Consider the following 25,124-nt stretch of genomic DNA (forward strand, 5'->3'; position numbering starts at 1 on the left):
ATGTCCCTCTAGCTCCTGTCCAGTATGTGATGTGAATGTGTCTCATGTCCCTCTAGCTCCTGTCCAGTATGTGATGTGAATGTGTCTCCATGTACCTCTAGCTCCTGTTCAGGCTCTTTCTTTGGAACAATTTCTTTGTATGGATCGTCCTCCGCGGTGGAAGCCCGGATCATTCTGCGCTGGTTGAAGTCACTGATCTACACACGCGCACACGCACGCGCACACACACACACACATAGAGAAACAAACTGTTGTAAATGGCAGGTCTGTGTGCACAGAGACAGTTCAGCTAATGCAATCCTGATCATTTAAAATCACACGCTTATAAAGCCGAACATAGCCGATCTACAAGCTCACTCACAGCACAGCACATTTAGTTGTGAGCTTGTAGATCAGCTATTTACGGCACACAACCCAAGCTTTCGCCACCTCATAGCTGTCAATGTTATTTTGCATGGCTGTGTTGAGGAACACATACACAGCTTAACGTTGGGAAAGTTACACGCCTGACCTACCCAGGTGATGGCAATAATACTAATCACCGTAGTCTTACCAATTACCATGCAACAGGAAAACTCCTGTCGTTAAAAGTTGATTTCTCCCTCGGTCATTTCCTCGTCGTTTATTGAAATAATGTCATGCACATTTGTCCAGTGCATTGCCTACTGCAGGCCTGGTTAACTAGACAGTTTGAAGCCTTTGCTACTGAAATGATCGATTATTTATATGGAGAAATCCCGTCATTTAACATCTCTATGGGGAAAAAGGACAGCTTGTCCTGTCTCCTCGCTGCTAACGTGCCTATTGGACAAGGATGGGTTGGGGAGGGACTTAGCGAAGGGCTAATTACCGCTAACTTGTTCATACTTTGTATCTCAACAATATGATTTCTGGAACTAAATAATACTAATAGTGGTACAATAAAACAAGTTAATAAATCTAAGGTATGATGAATTATTAAATGAGGGTAGGTACCCTCCCAAAAAAACATGCAGTAATCCTGGTCTTTAAACTACCTCCCCCTGGCCAGCCGGGGCGCCTGATGGAGGGGAAAGGAACTGGTTGGAATAACGTGTTCCTTCCAAGCGTTACGTCCAACCGGGGAAACTCCCCCCTGTCAGGTGAAAAGAAGCGGTTTGGACTCCTCATGCATTGAAGGAAGCATGAGGCCAGTCCGTTGCTCTCCCCAGTTTGGCAGAGGGAGTGTAGCGCCCAGGATTACATTAGATAACTGACACTGGGTGAAAAGAAATTGGTTAAAAAAATCATGGGATAAAAAAAAATAGAGAAAAAAAAAAAGATCTTTTCCTAACCTGCAGCACTCGTGTTGGTCCGTCCGGTAGCACCTGGACCGACAGCACCCCAGAACCAGGTCTCATCTTTTGGTTGATGAACTGCTGGTCTGGGCCAGGATTCATGAATCCAGAGTCTGGTCCCAGAACTACCTCTGCCCCATCGTACAGGCCTGACACCCCGCCCTTGGCCTGAGGGTCAGGGATCAGTCATTAGGAAAAGCAACTAAATGTTGAGACACTACAATCATAGAACTGTTTTGTAAAAGTAAATGAGAAAAAGAGGATGCACATCAGCAATGGATTTCAGTGGAGCGCTAGACCCAAACTCCAGTATACATACAAAAGTTGAAATTAAAACAAATCCAAAAAAGTAGTACATTTTGGATGTGCTACCTTTTTGTTTTGTAAAAGTGTTTTATCTCAGTTTATAGTCTTCCAATATTTTGCACAAACATACTCTAAACATATCGTTGCTATCTGGCATTAACTCCATATTTCAACTCGTGTTTTTAGTCAACTGTAATGAACGCCCTACATCGTCATACAAGAGTGTCGTACAAAAGTTGCGAAAAGAAATAGCCGATCTACAACAACACAGTGAATCTTTGTACAAATACATTACAGAAATCTCAGTCTTTATAAATTTGTCTTGAGAAGTTTTGGCACTAGTTAGCGGATAACAGTGCAAATGCAGAGCATGGTATGCGTGATGGAAGCTCTGACCAACCCACCTGGACAACCAGACGGGGCAGGCCACAGGTCAGCATGCCTGCGCTAAAGAACCATGTCTGGGTGGTGCTGCGACGCGAGTCTGGCCTCCTCAGCATCAATGGCTCATAACTTGGAGAGAGGAAGGCAGAGAGAGAGCAAAAGAGAAGAGGGAGAGATCAGAATGGTAACCTACAAGACAGAAAATCCACACCGGTAGGGACTCCTTGGGACAAAAACGTTTTAAGGTCAGCCACACCAATGCAACTCATTGCAACTCAACGAGTTGCATTGGTGTGGTTGGCCTTAAAGCGGATGGCGTTAAAGCGGTTACCAACTCCATAGCGGAGTGGTTTGGGCTTTACGCATACTCCCCGAACTAACCTGTTATCAGTGACGGCTGCCAGCCCAGCGATGTCCAGCACCAGGGAGGAGTCCAGTGGGCGTGGCTGGGCAGGCTTGCTCTGCGGAGGGGAGGAGCCTTCATGACAGAGCATGCCTGTACCCGTCATCCTCCACAGCTGAGACCTCTTCCCAGGCTCCTGTTTGGTTTATTTGACACGTATTACTATTAACATGTGTTAAAACAGTGGTCCATTATTTACTCGGCATTTGGGCCACCATTTGATGACATTTAGCCTCTCAGACCCAAAACTAAAGAATATTTTGTTGTCGTTGGATAACATTTGATCCACAATTCCATGCTGTATTGATGTTGGTATTAGGAGAAATAACAGGCAAGCATTTGAAATAACAATTCTAATACTGTACATTCTCTAATTGTGCAGACATCTTGTAAATTAAGTAGCCAAATGCAGATGTGCAGAACGTAACATGAAATCAAATGGACCCTTATGGGTCCATTTGGTTTCCTTTTACACTCTCAAGATCTAAGACCACCTGGAACCTTCCGGCCAATCACAATTTGCGTCCTCACTTTTCTGTCTTCAATTTGCTGCCCTCACTTTTATCTTCAACATACAGTACATGTACTTTGCTCAGCCAATCAAATCATTGCTATGGGGTGATCAGCCAATCACAAGCCAATGTTTGTGTTCACACAAACCCGGAAAGCGGGGCAAAACCCCCCCAAAAAACAACAACAACAATAACCTGCAATACATTAAATATACTACCTATCCTATATTATACTGAGCTTTCTGAGCTGGCCCGCATTTCCAACAAAATGACATTGAGTATCAGAGGAATGCTTTCATTCTATCCATTTTAAATTCTAAGCATTTGGTACTGTCATTATTTCACTTATCTAATAGTACTCTTCATGGTCTAGGCATTAGTTCATGATGCCTAGACCATGTACTAACTAGGCCACACACAGTACCTTCTTCTTCAGGATGACTCTCAGAGTCTTGGGCTCCACATCCAGAACCAGTTCAGCAGACCCAACCACACGCTTCTTCCCAACAGGCCTCTTCCCAGCATCCCTGGATCAATGAAATCACAATCACTTATTCTGGGCATGTGTCATATGCAAATATATAAAAAAAATAAGAAGCAGTTCCAAACAGAAAATTACATAAAAAAAGCTACAAGCTCACACGCCATGGTGCAATGCATTGTGAGCTTGTACAGTGAATTGCTTATTATCAAATATCCGAAGCATAAAACAATCATTCTCCCAAATCAATTGGCTGCATGAATAAACTTCCACATATAACGAAACAGTCCATTTGTATACATTCGTTCCTTATGTAATCACAACAAGGGGGTCGTTTCAAATGGTTCACGGTAGACGTACTGTGAGAAGGTGTACGTGGCCGCTATGTAGATGAAGTTCTCGTAGTACAGCTTGTTGTACTCGCTGAAGAAGTTCATGTCGGCGGTGACCTCCGAGGAGCCGGCGCCCTTGGCGGTGAGGGTCAGGCAGGGCGGCAGCGTGGGCTCGTCGCAGGCAAAGTCCAACTCCGAGCCTGCTTTCACCTCGGTGTGGAGACGCATGTCGGCCACGCCGTGCTGCCAGAACTGGATAGGCACCTGGCACACATAGAGCAGTGGTTCTGTTCAACCCTTTTCATATCAAGGCCCAATGTTTATTTGGCATTTGAGCCACGGGACCACCGTTAATACATTTTTATGACATCGACAGCCTCTCAGACCCAAAACGAAAGAATATTTCGTTATTGTTGGATAAGGTTCTACATTCTCGGATTGTGTAGACTTCTTGTAAATTAAGTAATGCAGGTGTTTTAACAATAATATAACTCTTGAGAGCATAAAATGAAACCAAACGGACCCGTAAGATTTAATAAGGGTCCAGTTGGTTACCAACTCCATCATTTAGCTAGGGACCACCTGGAACCACCTCAAGGACCACTGTTGGTCCCCGCACCACTGGTTGAAAACCACTGCAATAGAGGATCTTTTTAAATGTTATCCCACCTCCAAACAGTGGGTCATCTGGACTGTTATTGGTCTCTATTTTTTGGTTTCCTACATTTTGTCTTTAATTATTGTTGTTTTTAATTCAATTATGTTATGTCAGTAATTTCATGAAGAAATCAAAGAAAAAAATCGAAGAAATTCCATAAATTAGAAAACTAATATTTAGGAAGTAGCGAAAATAGCCGATCTTCAAGCGACACGTTGTGAGACATTGAGGGAAATTAAGATTCTCAGAAAAAACAAACACAACAAAACTCACTGGTTAATCGATCGATAAGATAACACTAATCAATTATTAGTCATCATGAATTAATTGATGACTCCCATCCCTATTTCCTAACTATGAATCATTTTGGTCCCCGGACCCCACGTGTTCTAACTTATGGCCAATGCTGAAGTCATCGCACAACGACATCTGAGACGGCGTTATCTATTACTGCACGTACTTCAGAGAGGTTGACAATGCGGAACGGAGGTGGCAGCTGGTCTGTGTTACTGAAGCAGATCTGGTAGGTGGCTCCCTTCAGGGTGATCTCTGCCCTCAAGAAGAAACAGTTTCCCAATGTGTCCCTGTTAGGAAAAAAGCAACAAGAAAAAAGTGTTGTAGTGCAAAAATTACGCTTTTTTCTATTATGTGCCAGTCATAATCTTGCAAACCGCTGGAGTGATCAGTGGCACTTTTTTGTTTGTTTTTGTAAATTTTTTCTGCCTTTATTGATAGGACGTAGTGGAGATAGACAGGAAATAGACTGGGAATGACACTCAGCAAAGGTCACCGGGGATCGGGACTCGAACCGCTAGGCCAGCGGGCGCCACAGTGCCACTTTTGTTGTACATACCGCCAGTGGCAGTGGGTCATAGAAGTATCCCCACTAATTACTTTTCACTATATTCTTTACTTTTTTAAACGTGTTACTGTTCAATTCCACAATAACTCGGGCTGAATTTGTTTTGCTTACTTATCCTTCCTGTCTATGCTGTTCAACCTGTGGGGTGGGGGCCACTGGGGGGGTATGGGAAACAAAAACAAAACGTGGGCTGAAACATTTCAAACATTCCCATATTTGCAGTCATACGTCCTAGATGCGTCCTAGATAATAATAATAATAATAATGGATTTTATTTATAACGCACTTTACATTCCAAGGAATCTCAAAGTGCTACAGAAAATAAAAGCAGAAGAAACAACACACCATTTAAAAACATCTAATAAAACAGGAACATTTAAAACATAAGGAACATTTAAAACAAAAGGGTAAGGCTATAAAAATGCTTTGGTAAAAAGGAAAGTTTTTAGTCCTCTCTTAAAAATGTCAACCGACTGTGGGGCTCTCAGGTGGGCGGGGAGAGCGTTCCACAGTTCGGGGGCGACCGAGCAGAAGGCCCGGTCACCCATGGTGCGAAGGTTTGTTTTTGAGGGTTTGAGGAGGTTGGTGTTTGAGGAGCGGAGGGAGCGGGTAGAGGATTGAACTGTGACAAGTTCCTTGAGGTAGGGCGGGGCATTGCCGTGGATGCACTGGTGGGTTAGCAGGGAAATCTTATATTCAGTCCGGAATGAGATGGGGAGCCAGTGGAGTGAGCGGAGGATGGGTGTGATGTGCTCGTATTTACGCACTCTCATCAGGATCCTAGCAGCGCTGTTCTGAATGTATTGGAGCCTTTGAAGGCTCTTGCTAGGGATCCTGATGAGAAGTGCGTTGCAGTAGTCCAACCTGGAGGAGACAAAGGCGTGGACCAACTTTTCAGCATCAGGTAGAGAGAGGGTGGGACGGAGTTTGGCTATGTTTTTTAGATGGAAGAATGATGTTTTGCAGAGGTGTTTGATGTGGGCCTCGTAGTTGAGGTGGGGGTCCATTTTAACACCCAGGTTTGTGACAACTGATGAAAGTGGAATGTCCTGGCCAGAGAAGGTGATGCTTGTTATGGGGGATGATTGAACCTGGTGTGGGGTGCCGATGAGAATGGCTTCTGTTTTGGAGCTGTTTAGTTGCAGGAAGTTATGTTTCATCCACGCCTTTATCTCCTCCAGGCAGATGGTGAGTGTGGATGAAGGTGATGAAGATGGTGACGGGGAGGACAGTGGGGCAGCAGAGCGGGGAGGGGTTGGGTCCAGTTTTAAGTACAGTTGTGTGTCATCAGCATAGCAATGGAAGGATAATCCATGCCTGCTGATGACACGGCCGAGGGGAAGCAGGTACAGAGTGAACAGGGTGGGGCCAAGCACAGAGCCCTGGGGGACACCACATGTGACAGGCTGGGTCCGGGACTTTGCACTTCCCAGGGAGACACACTCAGTTCTGTCTGTGAGGTAGGATGTGAACCAGTCCAGGGTGGTGTCGCAGAGTCCGATGGTGGAGTGCAGGCGGTGAAGGAGGATGGTGTGGTCAATTGTGTCGAAGGCTGCAGTGAGGTCCAGGAGGATGAGGAGGGAAGGGGAGCCAGCATCAGCTGCCATAAGGATGTCGTTTGTGACCCTGACCAGTGCGGTTTCAGTGCTGTGGGCGGAGCGGAAACCAGACTGAAATTTTTCTGACAGGTTGTTGGTGTGAAGGTGGGTTTGTAGTTGTGCGGCGACGACTTTCTCCAACACCTTGGAGAGGAATGGGAGGTTGGAGATAGGTCTGTAGTTGGCATGGACATCCGCGTTTAAGGTGGGTTTTTTGAGTAGGGGTGTTATGATGGCAGTTTTTAGTGCTGATGGAACGTGGCCGGACTGAATGGAGTGGTTTATTGCATTGGTAATTAGAGGGCTAATGGCTTGGATGTGTACTTTGAGCAGGGCTGTGGGGAAGGGGTCCAGGTGCAGGTGGAAGGCTTCATTCTCCTGATGATATCCTCGATCTGTTGCTGAGTGGTGGGAGTGAAGCAGCAGAGAGGCTGGGGGGATCCCGGCTGTGGGCTGGCAGTCGGGGGAGATGAAGTGGGGGGGGCAGAGAGGGATGAACGGATGGTGTCAACTTTCGTTCTGAAAAATGAAAGGAAGTCGTTGCACTGTTCAGCTGTGGTTGCTTGGTTTGAGGGGGTTTGGGGTTTGAGAAAGTGGTTTATGGTTGAGAAAAGTTGTTTTGAGTTGCCGGGGCTGTTATTTATGATGTTGGAGTAAAATGTGGATTGTGCATCTCTGAGGGACTTTGAGTAGGCCTTTTGGTGGTCTCTGTAGGCCATTTTATGGACCGTGAGTCCTGAGGCCTTGAGGCGCCTTTCAAGGACACGCCCTGCTGCCTTCATTTTCCGCAGTTCACTGGTGTACCATGGGGCTGAACGGGAAAATGTGACAGTCCGTGTCTGTATTGGGGCGTGAGTGTCGAGGAGATTGCACAGTGATTTATTGTAAAAAGCCACCGATTCAGTTGCTGATGAATGGGAGGCAGAAGACAGGTGGTGGAGGTCCAGGGTCAGGGTGTCTGGGTTGATGCGTTTGAAGTTTCTGAAGTGGATTTGGCGTTTGGGTTTGGTATGGGAGGGAGGGAAAGGCAGCTCAATGGAAATGACTTTGTGGTCAGACACACCCATGTCGTAGACGGCCAGGTTGCTGACAGGAGCGGAGTCGGTGATAACCAGGTCTAGTGTGTGCCCCTTGTTGTGTGTGGGGACATGGACGTGTTGTGATAGATTTAGGCAGTCCAGTAGTGTTCTGAGGCAAAGGGGCAGGAGGGGTTGTCCACGTGGATGTTCACGTCACCCAGTATTATGGTGTTGGTGGATGTGGTGCAGAGTGAAGTGAGAAGGTCATTTAATTCTGAGATAAAGACTGAGTTTGGTTTGAGTTTGGGTGGACGGTAGATAAGTAGTAAAGTCATGTGAAAAGGTGGTTTACATTTAACGGCCAGGCATTCAAATGAAGATGGAGAAGTGATGGGGAGGGATGTCAGTTCCAGCTCATTTTTGTAAAAAATGGCTAAGCCACCACCCACCCGACCAGTGTTGCGTGCTTTTTGAAAGTAGCTATAACCAGGAGGACAGGCTTGATTCAAAGATGAATACACCTCGGGCTGGTGCCAGGTCTCTGTGAGGCACATGAGGTCTAAGCCTTTATCCAGAATGTGTAGATTGATGAGTGGTGCTTTGAGTGTGAGGGATTGTGTATTAAAAAGTTCTATTTTTGCTGTTGGTGAGGGGATGAATCTCGGTATGGGTCGGAGTACATTGAAATCCACTCCGTGTTTTCCAAGCTGCTGCTTGGTCAGTAGTGCTCTCGCGATGTTTCCAGCGCTACAAACTCCAGAGGCGACAGTGCTCTGATGACGTAGCGAAGTTGCGACGGGACGTACGACTGAGCAGATGGATGTGATGTTATGAGCAGGAGAGGAGTAAACAAACTGTCGATGGGTGCTTCTGTGAGTGTAACGTGATCGGCGGAGAAGTCCAAGTCGTTTGATGACTGAAACACACGCTGGAATAGTGTGATTGTTGAGCTGTAGCAGCCGTGACAGGGAATATGTCGGCATTTTGCCGGTCAGGAAGATGTAAAATCCTGTTAGCCGTGGAGGATGCGGTCTCAGGCAACGAAGTCCTCCGCTCCAGGGCTGATGGGCAACCCTGGGGAATCCTCACCGCGGCGCTGGGCAGAGCCGACGTCTGTGTTGTGGTGGAAGTAATCCGGTGGCTTTGCTGTAGGCGTGGGATGCGGTATCAGGCAATGAAGGCCTCCGCTCCTCCCGGGCTGAGGGGCAACCTGGGGAAAATCCTCACTCACAGCAGCGCTGGACAGGTACAGGGAAACCCGAGCAGTGCGGCCACGGAGAAAAACAGGTAGGCAAACCAACGCACCGAGACTCAAAAAAGAAAAAGGTCCAACTTGTAGACAGCTTGAATCCGTAGATTCAGCTACCTGTCCTGAGAGGGGTAGCACGCTGCCAAGTTGTTTAAAACTTGTAGACAGCTTGAATCCGTAGATTCAGCTACCTGTCCTGAGAGGGGTAGCACGCTGCCAAGTTGTTTAAAACACACAAATTAAAAGGAGAACCAACCATTAAAACTATACTTAAAAATAAAAACTAACCCTAGACTAGCTCCGGTGGAGAAGCGGCGATCATTCAGCGCCAGCGTCCTCTCTCAACCGGTGTCTGACAGCCTTGTATAAGCTTTTGATTTCAGTTCTTCTCAGTGCCGGATCTACCATATGGGCACTTTGGGATGACTGAAGCAACAGGCTGGCCTCAGTGCCATTGTGGTTAGAGTGTCCGCCCTGAGATTGGGAGATCAGGGTTTCCGATTCCACCGGCCACGGCATACAGTAGTAACAGTACCAATTAAAGTCTATAAAAATGGGACCCAATACGTCCCTGCTTGGCACTCAGCATCAAGGGTTAAGATTGAAGTCCCAGCAACATACTAGCGTCATGTCCAGCGGGTGTACTACAGTACATCAAGCCACCTTGCACTTTCTTTAACTGTACAGTATACTGTATATGATGATTTCCTGTTTTTGTGTATAATGTATATTTGCACGTCTTTAAATGTTCTGATGAATTGAAAATTGGAGGACCCTGATGTAAACAAGTCTTAGTGCTTATCGGGTTTCGTCCTCGTAGCAGTTTTTGTACTGGCGTGTGCTTTCGTTTGAAATGTAGCCATTCTACATACTGTGAAATGTGAATAAATCAATCAGGTTACAGGCTCGTCCTATGGGCCACACGGTTCAGCAGGGCTTACTCAGTGCTCAGAAATTAATTTGTCATTTGAAAGAGACATTTGAACAAAATTGTCTTTCAAAAAGGAGGGGGGGGGGGGGGGGGGGGGGAGCACCTCATGTTGATGTGGAAGGATTTGGGCTTGTTGACCTCGAAGCCTCCAGACCAGGTGCAGTTGGGCGTGTCCATGAGGCGCACACACAGCAGCTGGTCGTAGTCGTTCCTGGGCCAATGGAAGACCACGCTGGAGCCTGGAGGCGTGGAGATGTAGTGCTCTGGGTTCGCCGTGCCCTGGGTGGGGGGGAGAACCATTTAAATAATTAACCACTTTCACCCATTAAGACCTGGAGCCTGGCATCTATGTCACTTTAGTGTTCATTATTTGAAACTTTAGCTGTTGAAAAATAGCAGATTTACAAGCTCATAGCACCGTGCTACGAGCTCGTAGATCTGCTATTTGCTATTGATTTAAAAATCGTGAAAACGGGGGGGTGACGAGACGACATATTTTCAGATGGGGGCCCATGGCCAAATACAGATATTTCTGGGGGGACCTTGACATGAAAAGGTTTGAGCACCACTGATACGTTTTTCAGAAAACTGTCACTGTTAAAAGTGGTTAAAAGACCTCTGGTTTTAAGAAAAATAAAACATCTCACCTTTCCCCTTGCAAACTCTCTCTGAGAAAAGGCGAGTTTGTGCGTGGAGCGGTTGTCCAACAGGTACCGCGGGGCAAAGGTCACAATGTGCGTGTCCCTGTAGCGTCCCTTTCCTTTACGCACGCTGATACCTGGTTTTACCACAAACCAAACCAATCAGTCAGTCAGTTATCACTCAATAGAAACCAATGTCAGTCAGTTATCACTCAATAGAAACCAATATCACTCAGTTATCATTCAATAGAAACCAATATCAGTCCGTTATCACTCAATAGAAACCAATATCACTCAGTTATCACTCAATAGAAACCAATGTCAGTCAGTTATCACTCAATAGAAACCAATGTCAGTCAGTTATCACTCAATAGAAACCAATACCAGTCAGTTATCATTCAATAGAAACCAATGTCAGTCAGTTATCATTCAATAGAAACCAATGTCAGTCAGTTATCACTCAATAGAAACCAATGTCAGTCAGTTATCATTCAATAGAAACCAATGCCAGTCAGTTATCATTCAATAGAAACCAATATCACAGTTATCATTCAATAGAAACCAATGTCAGTCAGTTATCATTCAATAGAAACCAATGTCAGTTATCAGTTATCCAGATTGGAATCTGATTTGTTTAAATGAGTCATGTGACCATTTAAACCAATCCGATTTCAATCTTGATGTGGCAGATCTGATTCAGGCTAGATTTGTCTGCCAGTGTAAATGGGGCCTAAGAACCAAAAATAACTGAAGCGGTTCCCATTGGGAACCAACCGGTGGAAAAGGGCTCTGTGTGTCTTGCCTATGTTGTAGATGAGGCCGGGTCTGTTGCCGTGCTGGATGACCTTCACTGCCCTCACGCCGCTGCCTCCGTCCAGGGAGAAGCCCTGGCACCAGCCTGGGACGCCGTCCGGGTGGATCCCTTTCCCAATCCGCATCGTGCACCTGGGGATCCCATCCAGGAGGACGGAGGAATGGCAGGGAAGGAAGAATAAGAAATGGAGAAGCGTTTGTAAAAACAAAATGGAGGAGGCATTGGGTGTCCTCTGTGCAAATGTGACACTCGGATTAGATGAGATCCGACGTCACTATTGATTAAGGGAAATTATGTCACGGTCAAACCTGAGATTCCCATTGGCTGGATAACTTATTATTAATAATAATAAAACTTTATTTGTATAGCACCTTTCATGACATGAAATGCAGCTCAAAGTGCTTTACAGAGCAATGGAGAAAAAAATAGAAAAGAAAAGCATGCCTTTAAACATTAAAAAACAAGAGCAGTAATGCAACACAGTGAGGACATGAATAACAAAAAATCACACCCGTGTGAACTGAGTGGTGTAAGGTATTATATAGCCTGATCAGCTGTGGTCTGACGTAATGTCTGACGTAATGAAATCACACCCGTGTGAACTGGGTGACCATAGCAACCATGCTCATTTTTTGAGCACAGACAGACAGACAGACACGTAAACTAACAAAGCCAGTTGTAGGAGTGGTTTACACCACTCAGAAATTAAAAGCAAGAGTGTAGAAGTGGGTCTTGAGCTGCGCTTTAAAAATGTCTACAGAGGCTGCCTGTCGAAGGTACAGTGGGAGTTTGTTCAACTTGGCTTGTTCATGTGGGCTAGAGTTGCCCAATCAGGTTTTTTGGGTCCTGATTGTTTTTCTCACAATCAGCCGATACCGATCCTGTGCGTAAGCAGTGTCAAAACCGATCGATCAGAGTATCTCTATGGGCTACCTCAGTGACATCATGAGGCTGATTAAATGGACAACTGGATCAAGCTGCAGCAGAAGCCAAGACTGTGTGAACCCTTTCACCCTGTTCCATGGATTAATGTGTTTTCACTTCTGTCCACAACTCTGCATCCATTTGACTTAACTACCAACGGGAGCCAAATACCAGGGCAAGAAGTAGCATGGATGCAAGCAAGTGAAGATGGAGCCATACACGCACACACAAGATGCTGAATGAGTCCTGAATTTAAAGCCAAGTGCATTAGCTAAAAGTGTGTGTGTACGTGGATGTCATACGTTTTTACACAAATGTGTAGTGACTGACTGCTTCACAAATCACTTTAGCAAAAAAAAACACCATTTATGGCAGTGCAAGGCTGCCATATCACATAGCATACGCTCTGATGCATTTATCTTCCGACAGCTATAGGTCACATAACTAATGCTGTCAAAAATAACGCGTTAACGACGTTAATTCATTGCGTTAATTAATTGCGTTAAAATATTTAACGCAATTAACGCATGCGCAGTGTTCCCCCTAACCTTAGAGTATAAGCCCCTAACGCGAGGCTCAGGAACGTCCAGTGCATAACAAATCTGTCACTGTGTAGCGCACAATCATGATTGAACAACACCAGAGAGATACACTGTAGCTTGTGTATGTAGTTGGGTTCAATGGGTTGCCAAGTGGTTTGATTCTGTAACTCTGTTGCGTTACTTTGTCTGCCTACAGTGCCTAGCAAAGCCCCTTTGGATCATCATTCATTAGGCTACACACAGTCACACACACACACACACGCACACACACGCCTCCTCCAGTCTTCTTCCTCCGCACGCATGCACACACGCACACTACTAGTGCTGTGTAGCTATCGGGATCAGACGCAGCGCTCTGCAAGAATCCCTCACAACACTTTATAGTACCGTCGGGTCCGTCGCAACTTGTGGACAGTTTGAAAATGTGGGTCCTACGTGCATTAAGCCATTAACGTTGGTCCGCCTGGTTTCGTTTTGTCCAACGCGATTACGTGAATCAGCATGGCTGCGCCTGCAGTAGGCTATTACCAAAACAAACACATGGTACTTTTGTGTCGCACATGGAAAGCAACTGAAAACGACCATGGATATAAAGACAGTTCTCCTGTGCTGCTGTGCACAGCGCAGATAATGCACAACTCCAGGTACGAACCAAAACACTGACTGAAGCTGATCATTCACGACTAACTATCTCCAGAGTCCTGCAGTTCCACAATGAAGGAGAGACAATCTCGTCTCTCACTATAGTCCACTTCTCTACAATGCCATTCTAGCCTTAACACCTACATTTATATGTTATTCAATATATTACTTTAGCGCAAAATATAGGCTTTTCTAAACCAAGCCCTGTTTCAAAAATGGTTATGTGCCATGTTATTGTATTTTGTGAATTAACTATAGTCTACAGTTTAACCCATTGATTCTCAGTCATTTTAATTTCAAGGACCCCCAAATGAAATTGATAGAAAGTAGCCTAGGCCATTTCATTATGATTTTTATCTCTGGACTGGGACCCCAGTCTCCATCCATCCATCCATCTTCAACCGCTTATCCGTGGTCGGGTCGCGGGGCAACAGCTCCACCAGTGTTCCAGACTTCCCTCTCCAGAGCAACATTAGTGACTTCCTCATGGGGGACCCCAGTCTACATGGCCAAAAGCCAGTGTTAATTGAACTCAAAGTGTAGGCTAGGCCTACAAATGCTCACATCATATATAAATGCATTAGAAAACAAAAAACTAATTTATATCCGCTTTCTGTCATTTATATTAACATTTCCACAACAATATACAGGAAAATATGGCATATTTTGGACATAGTTCGAATGGTGATTAATCATGATTAAATTAATTTTAAAGCTGTGATTAATCTGATTAAAAATTTTAATCATTTGACAGCCCTACACATAACACAAACAAAACAAGTTCCAGGACCAGCACATTTTCAGTGCTAATTAAGTTATTTTGCACAATGTACAAGATGACAGCTGGTAGTAGCAAATGTGGGAGGAAATTGGACTATGACTGCTGTTGCCAACCACTGTCTTACATGGCAGGTTGCTCCTTGTCCGTGTAGCAGAAGAGCAGAGGACTGAGGCTTCTGGCCAACTCGTGCTCCTCAAACTGACCCCCCGCGTCCATCTTGCCATTGTCCTGACGGAAGATCAGTGGCAGACCTGAAGGAGGGGACATTATGAGTTAGTCATCAAAATACTTGAAAACATTCTTGATGTTTGACTTGATGTCTTTGCAGCAGCATACTGTAGAGCACAAACAGTTTCCCAAACAATGGGTCGGGACCCATTTGTGGGTCACGGACCAATCTTCGGGTCTCGGGTCACGACTCGAGTAAAATGATCTTTTCCTACATTATATATTTAAAAGGATTTATTTTTACCAGCAGCTTCGGAGAAGGTGCTGGTTAGTGTTTACCTGGGAAACTTGCAACACTGCTGGTCGACCGGTAGATCTTTCTTGCCAAGTCTGCATATTTCCAGCCTAACGTGGATTCATTCACAGTTGCTTGCCTGGTTTGGTTTTTGGAGGCTGGTTAGCTTATTTCTGGCACGACAGTTGGCAACACTGGCAACCATACTGCCGAGTACTTCTGATTGCTGATTTGGCTGCTTTTCTCTCAGTCAGTTCATTCTGAGTCAAACTCCCGCGATCACATGGGACATGGATGGGAATGTGCAGTCAAAATCGCCAAAGCGAACTCTATAATCTCAATACTTAGGCACAAACCAACTATTTACGAGGAACAATATTGATGGAACTAAGAGATTCGCTGAGTTAGCTATATTTTATATACAGACATTTAGAAGGAATAAGCAAAATCGCTATGCAACATTTCCTCCTCCTCCCTCTGTGCGCTCCGCTCCAGAGCAGCCAGCCTGCTACTTTTTCGCTGGGCGGAATGTTTGAAGGCGCGCACGCACGCACGCGCGCGTACGCACGCACGCACACGCGCACACATACGCACACATACGCATACGCACACACACGCACACATACGCATACGCACACACACACACACACACACACACACACACACACATGACATTCTTACCTAAATGTGTGTGCAGTGCATGCACTCAAACTTTATTATTGATCATGCGCGACGTGAAACCAACTATTTACGAGGAACAATATTGATGGAACTAAGAGATTCGCTGAGTTAGCTATATTTTATATACAGACATTTAGAGTTAAATGTGTGTGCAGTGCATGCACTCAAACTTTATTATTGATCATGCGCGACGTCATGAAAGCATTTGTAGGTCCCACATGTAAAGTAAACCAACCTAGATTCCTAGCATTTCTTCATTACATCTTGTGTAGGCCTACATGTGCGTACATATTTTTGCTCTGGATGGGTGGCGGGTGCGTTCCTGTGGGTCAGTACAGTGACAGTACAGTACAGTACAGTACAGTAGAGGGTACAGTAGAGGGACCCCCACACGGTAACTCCCTCATTTCTCAACCGTTTTGGACGCGGGGCGGCTCGCTGGAATCGGACCGGCACCCTGGGTGCCTTCCTGTGGGTCAGTACAGTGACAGCACAGTACAGTACAGTAGAGGGTACAGGACCCCCACACGGGTCTGCTATTTTTGAAAAAACTTGAAAATGTGGCGCAAATCTTAAAATATATACTCTTTCACAGTGAACGTTTTTAACTCAAATATTTGCTTCTAGGTGGGGGGTCCCTGGAACAACATATTTTCAGATGAGGGGGTCCGGCGGCCAAATACAGATAATTCTGTGGGTCCACCAGTGCACCAACTGATACGTTTTTTCCAGAAAACTGTCAGGATTTGGAAGACATTTTGTAGAATCTGGTCTCGGGTCTTAATGGCTTAACGCGGCCTTGGGGGGATTAATAATTACCCGTCTTGTTGATGAGCCAGTAGGGGGCAGAGATGAGTATCTTGAGAGCTCCCTGCGCGCGCAGCACGATGCGGATGGTGAGGCAGAGCAGGCGCTTGTTGACGTCGTAGAGCCGCATGCGCACCACGTAGTTCTGTGTGCCGGGAGGGATCAGCAGCTCTTTGCACACGGGGAAGTTCTCCAGCAGCACTCCTGAAAGGGAAGACATTAAAAAGAAAATGCAAAAAAAATATATATTTTAAATCAATGTTGATTTCGTCGACTAAAACTATGACAAAAAAATGTTCGTTGACTACATTTATTCACGGACGAAAACTAAATGGAAACTAAATGAAAACTAAGCTATGATGACTAACACGAAGACTAAATATACTGACAATTTCGTCAACAAATAAAAACTAGACTAAAATGTCCACTAGGGACTAGTGGACAAGAGATCCAGTAGAAGTCATTTTACAATTAGTTGCATGCTGAAAATAGCCGATCTACAAGCTCACAATGCGTCGCAGCGCGACACGTTGTGGGCTTGTAGATCAGCTATTTTCAGCAAGTGAAAAAAAAAGTCATTACGACGGCATCAAGGCCCGCCAAAATACATTTTGTTCGACTAAATCAAGTGCCTTCCTGAAATGGGTTCTGTTATCAGCCACTTCTGGGGGTAACCAACCATGAGGATTTGTTTTTAGGTCAGGATACCCCTTCAGACGGGCCTCCTCAGAAGACTTGGCTCAGATCTGAACCCGTTGCGACCGCATGCCCCTCGCTGACGTCGACCCCCAGGCAGGGTTCGAACCCACAACCTTCCGCATGAAAGGCATATGCTCTAACCACTACACTACACTTTTCTTTTGCTTATAAACCCTGCCCACACATAGTTAGTTGGTTAGGACATGAACACGGGCAGAGGTCTGACCTAGCTCCATGTTCTGGGACGTGTCAGCGGCGTGCAGCACAGCCTCTTTCCCCGGCTTCAGGGTGCCTTTGACGGACGTCCCCTTGATGTAGTAGTTGAGGTCGCAGGGCAGCAGGTTGGCCACCACCATGGTGGGCAGCAGGTAGATGGTGTGGCCCGGCTGACGGTAGATCTGCTGCGTCCCACTGGACACCGTCTTGGCGGGCTGCTGGTCGGGGTAGTTCTCCTTTTTGATCACCACGCAAAACCTGGGAGGAGGCGCAGAGGAAGGAGACGGAGGAGTCAAGGGAAAGGAAGTGGCAAAGTAGATAGCTACAGATGATAATGGGCCTCATTCACTAAGACAGTGAGTAAGTAAGTAAATCCGCCAATATCCGATTTTTTAAATCAGAGATGTATTGATTACGGAGGGGAATCTGTGCTTTGGATGAACATATCCCCCAATGCCCTGCCTACATCCATACTACATCATTGCCTATACATTTTAGAATAGATTTTAAAATTCTTTTACTTGTTTTTAAAACATTGAATGGAAATGCACCGGTCTATTTTTCTGAAATGCTACCTAAATATGTGCCCGGCAGACCCCTTAGATCCTCTGGTGCTGGTCTCCTAGAGATCCCAGAGACCCCAAACACAAAAAAATATGGAGAAGCCGCCTTTAGCTACTATGCCCCTGTGCTGTGGAACAGCCTGCCAAGGGATCTACGGTTCTCTGAATCTGTGGACATTTTTAATCGAAATCTTAAAACACACCTTTTTATCATTGCTTTTAACTAGATCATTGCATGTCCCTTTCCCCGTTTTAGTCGCTCATTTTTGTTTTGTTATTACTATGTACTTGATGCTCTTTTGTGTTTTGCCTTTTCTTGTTTTATTTTTGCTCTGTAAAGCACTTTGAACTGCACCCGTTGTATGAAATGTGCTATATAAATAAAGATTGATTGATTGATTGATTGATATCCTCACATGGTAAGACTGCGTTCATGTGATTGTTATTATAAGATTACGTCGGCGCGACATTGGAGTTGGCATGAAAGCCTAATAGCTAAATGCCTAAATTGTAATAGGCGAATCTGTGGCCACACTTACAGAAACCGCGAACACGGCGAGGGATCTAATAATTTGGTTCAAAATGTGTCAACTGAAAAGAAGAAAAATCTTGTCTATTCGAATCATGTCTATAATTTGCATCCAAGCAATATATCGTTTGACACATTTTATTTTTTTTATGTGTTGTCAAATGTTGGGCACATAAATATTTTATTTGAGGTTTAGAACTATTGTAATTGATTTTGCATGAAGAATAAGGCATTCTAATTATACGCAAGCTTTACTCCCAATACGCAAGTCTTTCTCCGAGATGTGAGTTTGAGCGGACGTCTGTCAAAATTCACAAGACAAAAAAAAGATGAATCAGACTGATTGAACTCTTAGGGAATGAAGCCCAATGTGTTTTACCGGCTGGCCACTTGGCTATAATCTATACTTTGCCGTTCAACATGTTTGACCATTATTATTTACCTAAAGTTGCGTTTGAGGTTGTCCTCAAAATCTGCAGACTGGCACTCCCTCTTGCTGCTGCTGACCTCGCCGGGCCGCTCCACGCTGGTCCAGTGGATAGGAACCTTACAGAAGAACAGGCCCAGGCCTTTGGGGCGAGCCTGGAGACGCCACGACGTCAGGTGAAGGGGCACTGCTAAGGCCTCGCCAGGCAGGATGGGTGGCAGCACCACGGGCTCTGTGGACACAAGGGACACAACGTCAGGTGAAGGGGCACCGCTAAGGCCTCGCCAGGCAGGATGGGTGGCAGCACCACAGGCTCTGTGGACACAAGGTACACAACGTCAGGTGAAGGGGCACCACTAAGGCCTCGCCAGGCAGGATGGGTGGCAGCACCACGGGCTCTGTGGACACAAGGTACACAACGTCAGGTGAAGGGGCACCGCTAAGGCCTCGCCAGGCAGGATGGGTGGCAGCACCACGGGCTCTGTGGACACAAGGTACACAACGTCAGGTGAAGGGGCACCGCTAAGGCCTCGCCCGTGGCAGCACCGCCCGTGGCAGCACCACGGGCTCTGTGGACACAAGGTACACAACGTCAGGTGAAGGGGCACCGCTAAGGCCTCGTCCGGCCGGATGGGTGGCAGCACCACGGGCTCTGTGGACACAAGGTACACAACGTCAGGTGAAGGGGCACCACTAAGGCCTCGCCAGGCAGGATGGGTGGCAGCACCACGGGCTCTGTGGACACAAGGTACACAACGTCAGGTGAAGGGGCACCGCTAAGGCCTCGTCCGGCCGGATGGGTGGCAGCACCACGGGCTCTGTGGACACAAGGTACACAACGTCAGGTGAAGGGGCACCGCTAAGGCCTCGCCAGGCAGGATGGGAGGCAGCACCACGGGCTCTGTGGACACAAGGTACACAACGTCAGGTGAAGGGGCACCGCTAAGGCCTCGCCAGGCAGGATGGGTGGCAGCACCACCGGCTCTGTGGACACAAGGTACACAACGTCAGGTGAAGGGGCACCGCTAAGGCCTCGCCAGGCAGGATGGGTGGCAGCACCACGGGCTCTGTGGACACAAGGTACACAACGTCAGGTGAATGGGCACCGCTAAGGCCTCGCCAGGCAGGATGGGTGGCAGCACCACGGGCTCTGTGGACACAAGGTACACAACGTCAGGTGAAGGGGCACCGCTAAGGCCTCGCCAGGCAGGATGGGTGGCAGCACCACCGGCTCTGTGGACACAAGGTACAACTGTAAGCATTAAAAAACGAATCTCTCGAGACAGATTCTGCTAATAACAGAATCTGTCAGGACTACTGCCCGAAATATGTAATGTTGTTGTTAGCTGGAATAAACACAGAAGCACCCGGGAAGAAGTGGACTAAGAAAAGGGAGGGGCCAAAGGAGGTAAAGACGAGTCCTCCCATTCTTTTTACCGAATGGGTTCTAATAACATCATAGCTTCCCTGTGTAATCTGTAGCTAAATGATATCAAGTTACTAGGTGTGCAGATGGAATCCACAGGGCAAGCGGAAAAGAACATGGCACAGAGAACCGGAGGCAGACATCAACAGCCGAAGACAGAGATGCCTGGAGAGATCCCTTGTTGATGGACTGGTGCCCCAGTAGGGGGGGTAGTAGTAGTAGGCGTTAAGTACTAGGGGCTATATCTTGCACCAACCCCTTAACCATTATCCCTAAACTTATTTGCCATTTTTACTATTTTAAAAAAACCTTTTAAAATAGTTCAAATTGCTGCTCTACTCTATAGAGCGTCACAGTCCCGCCCCCCTTCATGACGACGCCAGGCCCAGGAAATTATTTCCAATGCATTTTTATCATAGACATTTCAAAAACTATTTATTTAAAGACAGTTACGCAGCGGACAAAGCCAACTCAACAAACCAAATACAACCAAACAAATAATTACAAAGAAGAAAAACAACAAAAAGAGTGTTGTAACCTGCCTTTTTTCTTCTTTCTAATTATTTGTTCGGCCCAAAACATTGTGTTTGTTGTCATGATTTGTCACGACAAGAGTTGGCTTTGTACGAGGCTTAAAAGGTCTTTAAATATATACTTTTTGAAATGTCTATGAGGAAAATGAACGGAGAATCATTTCCTGGGCCCTGGTAGGGGGCGGGACTGCGACGCTCTATAAATGTAGTAGAGTAAAAGTACAATATTTGCCTCTGAGATGTAGTGGATTGAAAATCGTAAATACTCAAGTAAAGTACAAATACTTCAAAATTTTACTTAAGTACAGTAAATGTACTTAGTTACTACTTTGAGCTTTGGAAGCATGGGCTCCGCTGAGCCGACACGGCTGTTGATGTAGCAGTGTGAGGTTCGCCGTGATTGGTCTACTTTTGTGGCGATTGTGATTGGTGTAGCAGCGTCAAGCTGGACTGTGTAGTTCACTGTGATTGGACTACTTTTGCGGGGGAAATACATTACATACTGTATAGTGTATCTTCAGGAGAAAATAAATGGTAGATGTGGACTCACTGTCCGGGGCAGACGGGCTGTCCAGTCTGACTTCCATGGGGACTTCCAGCCTGTTCTTGACCATGAGGGCAGAGCGCACGGTGATGACCTTCCTCGCGCTCCCCTCCATGGTGATGGAGAAGACCACTCTCACGGGCGGCAGCGCCGAGAACTAAGGGGAGAACATTTACGTGTACACACACATGAACATGTTTGTTTTTTAACCACATGATCCCTATAGTCCCTATTCTTTCTGAGGTAAAAATATTTGGCAAAAATTGCGAGTCTGCAAGCTCAGAATACATTCTAACACTTGCTTGTAGTTTGGTTAAGATAATTAATTGGAATAGAGGGAAAGGGGTAGGGGGTCAAGTATAGTTGGGGGACAGCGGTCAACATATTTTATATATCTTTTGACTTTAGTAATTCACACTCTAGAGCAATGGCTGACAAGCGGGAGTACAGTATGTTGACCTAGCGTTCAATGTATTTATTAAGAAAATATACAATATATCTTGCCAGACTTACATAGACATGTGGGTGGATGATGTTGGTTCTACTGATGGGACTGCCAACCTATAAAAGTAGAGAGAGAATACATTTTCCTCATAAAGCTCAGAGCCAATCTGTGGGTTGACAGACCTAGCCTCGCGTAGCCGCCCAGCCTTCATCTGCCTTTGTTTGACCCAGGCAGAGTCTGGAAAGTGGCTGGAAAGTGTCCAAGTGGGAGTGGGAGAGGGTGGGGCTTAGCAAAAGGTGAGTTGTGGGAGGACTTCACGGCCGAAGTGGTGACGAGCCAACCAGATTCGTCTGGAACCAGGCTACAACCAACCAGGGCCCAGTATGCAAATATGGGGGGCGGGGCATTGCAGAAACAAATCTAATACTGAGAGGGACGAGACTAATATCTACACAGTGATATTAGTATCGCTACGCGAGGCCATGACAGACCTAGACACGGAGAATGTACAATAGCATCATCAAGATCACGTTTTCATTTCAAATTCAGAAGAGATCAGATTCTAAAAATGTCTTCTACATCCTGACAGTTTTCTGAAAAAGCTATGTTTCTATGTCAGTCGTTCTTCGATTTAAAAAGCGCACCACCGAGTGGCGCGCTACGAGCTTGTAGGTCTGCTATTTTTCAATAGCTAAAGCATAACATAAAAGCTAACACCAAAATGGGTTAACACACTGCTCATTGTACCTCCACTGAGCACCTGGTGGATTTCTTTTTTTAACCTCTAGAAAGCCTTTGAGTCTTCCCAACATTTCATGGGTCACCCGCTCGCTAGCTCGGCACGTGTCGTGCACCAACTCACGGTGTTGGACGGGTTGTTCCTGTCTGGAGCGGCGTAGCGGAAGAACACGCCCACTTTGTCCACGGACACGGGTTTGACCTGCTCCCAGCCGCCCACGCGCACCAACAGCTGGTGAAGCTTCAACTCATGGGTGTGTCTGCAGAGGAGGAGAAGGTGGGTCAGGGACAGGGTTGGGATTACGCATATTATAGCTATACAGTTATACAATTTAGGGGGGTATTTATCAGACGCTCTTAATCCAGAGCGCTTTACAGCAAGCAAGGAAAACACGATGTAATACATCTAAATGCATAGAAATAGTAATAATAAGTATTCGTTCACACAATCCCTACATGCAGACCCGCACACAAATGGCAGTACAATATGCAGTATTGTATCATTTACAAGACAGATCATTATTTACAACACTGCGACGTGTTGTAAGATTGTAGATAGCCTATTTTTGGTGCAGGACACACTTCTATAGAAGACATGCTGACTTCTATGGAATCGACAAATGACTGAAATCAGTCGTGGCGACTGAGAATTTGAATCTATGCACCCCTCTGAAGAGGCTGAGAACTTTAATAAAAAATGTCCTCTAAATTCTGACTTTCAGCTATCAGTGGTGCTCAATATTTCATGTCAAGGACCCCAAAAATGATATGTAATTGGCCTCCGACCCCCATCTGAAAATATGCTGTTCCAGGGACACCCCAGAAGCAAAGATTTGAGTTAAAAACGTTCGTTCTGAAAAAAAATATATTCCAAATTTGCACCACATTTTCACGATTTTTCAAAAATAGCAGACCTACAAGCTCGTAGTGCGCCACTCGGTGGCGCTATGAGCTTGTAGATCTGCTATTTTTCAATAGCTAAATTACAACAAAATGTTTAAAACACCAAAAGGGGTTCCCGTCCCAAAATGGGTTAATCCATGCACCCCTGCCTCTGAAGAGGCAACCTGACCAACGTGTAGGAGTCACTAGAGACCCCCCTCCCCATGCATCCCTCCTTGGCCGTAGTGGCCAAGTGTGATTGTTGAAAAGGCCTGGTCAATCCCGAATGCACAACAAAATGTCGTCGAACGTTAAAACAATTACCTATGACGCAGTTTTTCACGGGCCTCAAACTCAAACGGGATCTCCTCCCCAGGCAGCACCTCCCTCCACTGGCTGACGTTGTGCGTGTCGTCCGTTCCTGGCCCATGCATATCAGAGATGGAGTCAGCACTGCCACTGTGAGAGAGAGCCACCCTGTTGGGGACAGAGATGGAGTCAGCACTGCCACTGTGAGAGAGAGCCACCCTGTTGGGGACATGGGGACAGAGATGGAGTCAGCACAGCATGCCACTGTGAGAGAGAGCCACCCTGTTAGGGACATGGGGACAGAGATGGAGTCAGCACTGCATGCCACTGTGAGAGAGAGCCACCCTGTTGGGGACATGGGGACAGAGATGGAGTCAGCACTGCCACTGTGAGAGAGCCACCCTGGGACAGAGATGGAGTCAGCACTGCCACTGTGAGAGAGAGCCATCCTGTTGGGGACATGGGGACAGAGATGGAGTCAGCACTGCCACTGAGAGAGAGCCACCCTGTTAGGGACATGGGGACAGAGATGGAGTCAGCACTGCCACTGTGAGAGAGAGCCACCCTGTTGGGGACATGGGGACAGAGATGGAGCCAGCACTGCCACTGTGAGAGAGAGCCACCTTGTTGGGGACATGGGGACAAAATAAGAGGAACAAAGGCCTATATTACTGTATATTATATTCCAACAACATGGTTTTACTGAAAACATTGCACCTGGGCTACATCTGCTATTGACAATGAATATAATGTATTCATAAACATAACATAACATAAACATTATTGCTAATTGGGGTGGTACATTATACCACCCCAATTAGCAATAATCTGGAACCAGGCTATAGCCAACCAGGGCCCAGTATGCAAATATGGGGCGGGGCATTGCGGGGAAAAATTGTATGCTGAGAGGGACAAGACTAATATCCACGCAGTGAAATTAGTATCGCTACGCGAGGCTATGAATACAGGGCACTTAAATATATAATTTATTGCAGGTCTATCTAGGTTTATTGCGATACTGTGATATTGCGATGACGATACATTTTCGATACATTGTGCAGCGCTGCTGGTGACTGGGGAGTAGCTCTCTGAGACAGTTAGCACAACATGGCACCAAATGGACCCTTATGGCTCCATTTGGTTTGTACAGTTAAATGAACAGTATATGTATCCTCACTGACCTTGTGGGAGTGGTGGTGAGAGTAGCGAACCACATGGTACATCCTGTATGATTGCGCAGGGCGTATGGAACGAATGGCTGCCTCTTCTTAGAGAGTTTAACGTCAGCTGGAAGAAGCAGAAAGTCACATTCAAAGAAGGGACGGGTATTGTTGACGGCGTGTTACTGGGCTGATTATACCAACTGTAAATGGCATGCACTTTGTCTTGTTTCTACTGCACGGAATAGCCAACATAGCATGAGTGGTCCAAAGAAAAAGAGAAAATATTTTGTAGTATAGAAAAAGC

The 25,124-nt window shown here is 46.1% G+C and overlaps 1 protein-coding gene across 1 annotated transcript in view; it reads right to left on the bottom strand.

The window, feature by feature from the left end:
- Positions 1 to 25,124, bottom strand: part of vps13d (vacuolar protein sorting 13 homolog D) — a 107,912-nt gene that overhangs the window by 22,508 nt on the left and 60,280 nt on the right. Inside the window, exons 41-59 of the mRNA XM_079528272.1 lie at positions 24,839 to 24,944; positions 23,673 to 23,825; positions 22,591 to 22,726; positions 21,797 to 21,844; positions 21,290 to 21,440; positions 18,796 to 19,012; positions 17,272 to 17,519; positions 16,359 to 16,550; positions 14,520 to 14,646; positions 11,495 to 11,637; positions 10,699 to 10,829; positions 10,155 to 10,330; positions 4,853 to 4,976; positions 3,763 to 3,998; positions 3,346 to 3,448; positions 2,388 to 2,545; positions 2,027 to 2,135; positions 1,314 to 1,484; positions 96 to 197 (exon numbers count right to left, since the gene is read on the bottom strand). Coding sequence (XP_079384398.1) covers positions 96 to 197; positions 1,314 to 1,484; positions 2,027 to 2,135; positions 2,388 to 2,545; positions 3,346 to 3,448; positions 3,763 to 3,998; positions 4,853 to 4,976; positions 10,155 to 10,330; positions 10,699 to 10,829; positions 11,495 to 11,637; positions 14,520 to 14,646; positions 16,359 to 16,550; positions 17,272 to 17,519; positions 18,796 to 19,012; positions 21,290 to 21,440; positions 21,797 to 21,844; positions 22,591 to 22,726; positions 23,673 to 23,825; positions 24,839 to 24,944 — 2,831 coding nt within the window. The remainder of the gene's footprint in view (positions 1 to 95; positions 198 to 1,313; positions 1,485 to 2,026; positions 2,136 to 2,387; positions 2,546 to 3,345; positions 3,449 to 3,762; positions 3,999 to 4,852; positions 4,977 to 10,154; positions 10,331 to 10,698; positions 10,830 to 11,494; positions 11,638 to 14,519; positions 14,647 to 16,358; positions 16,551 to 17,271; positions 17,520 to 18,795; positions 19,013 to 21,289; positions 21,441 to 21,796; positions 21,845 to 22,590; positions 22,727 to 23,672; positions 23,826 to 24,838; positions 24,945 to 25,124) is intronic.

Source organism: Electrona antarctica (genome assembly GCF_951216825.1).
Source record: "Electrona antarctica genome assembly, chromosome: 2".
In the NCBI taxonomy this organism is placed as follows: domain Eukaryota; kingdom Metazoa; phylum Chordata; class Actinopteri; order Myctophiformes; family Myctophidae; genus Electrona; species Electrona antarctica.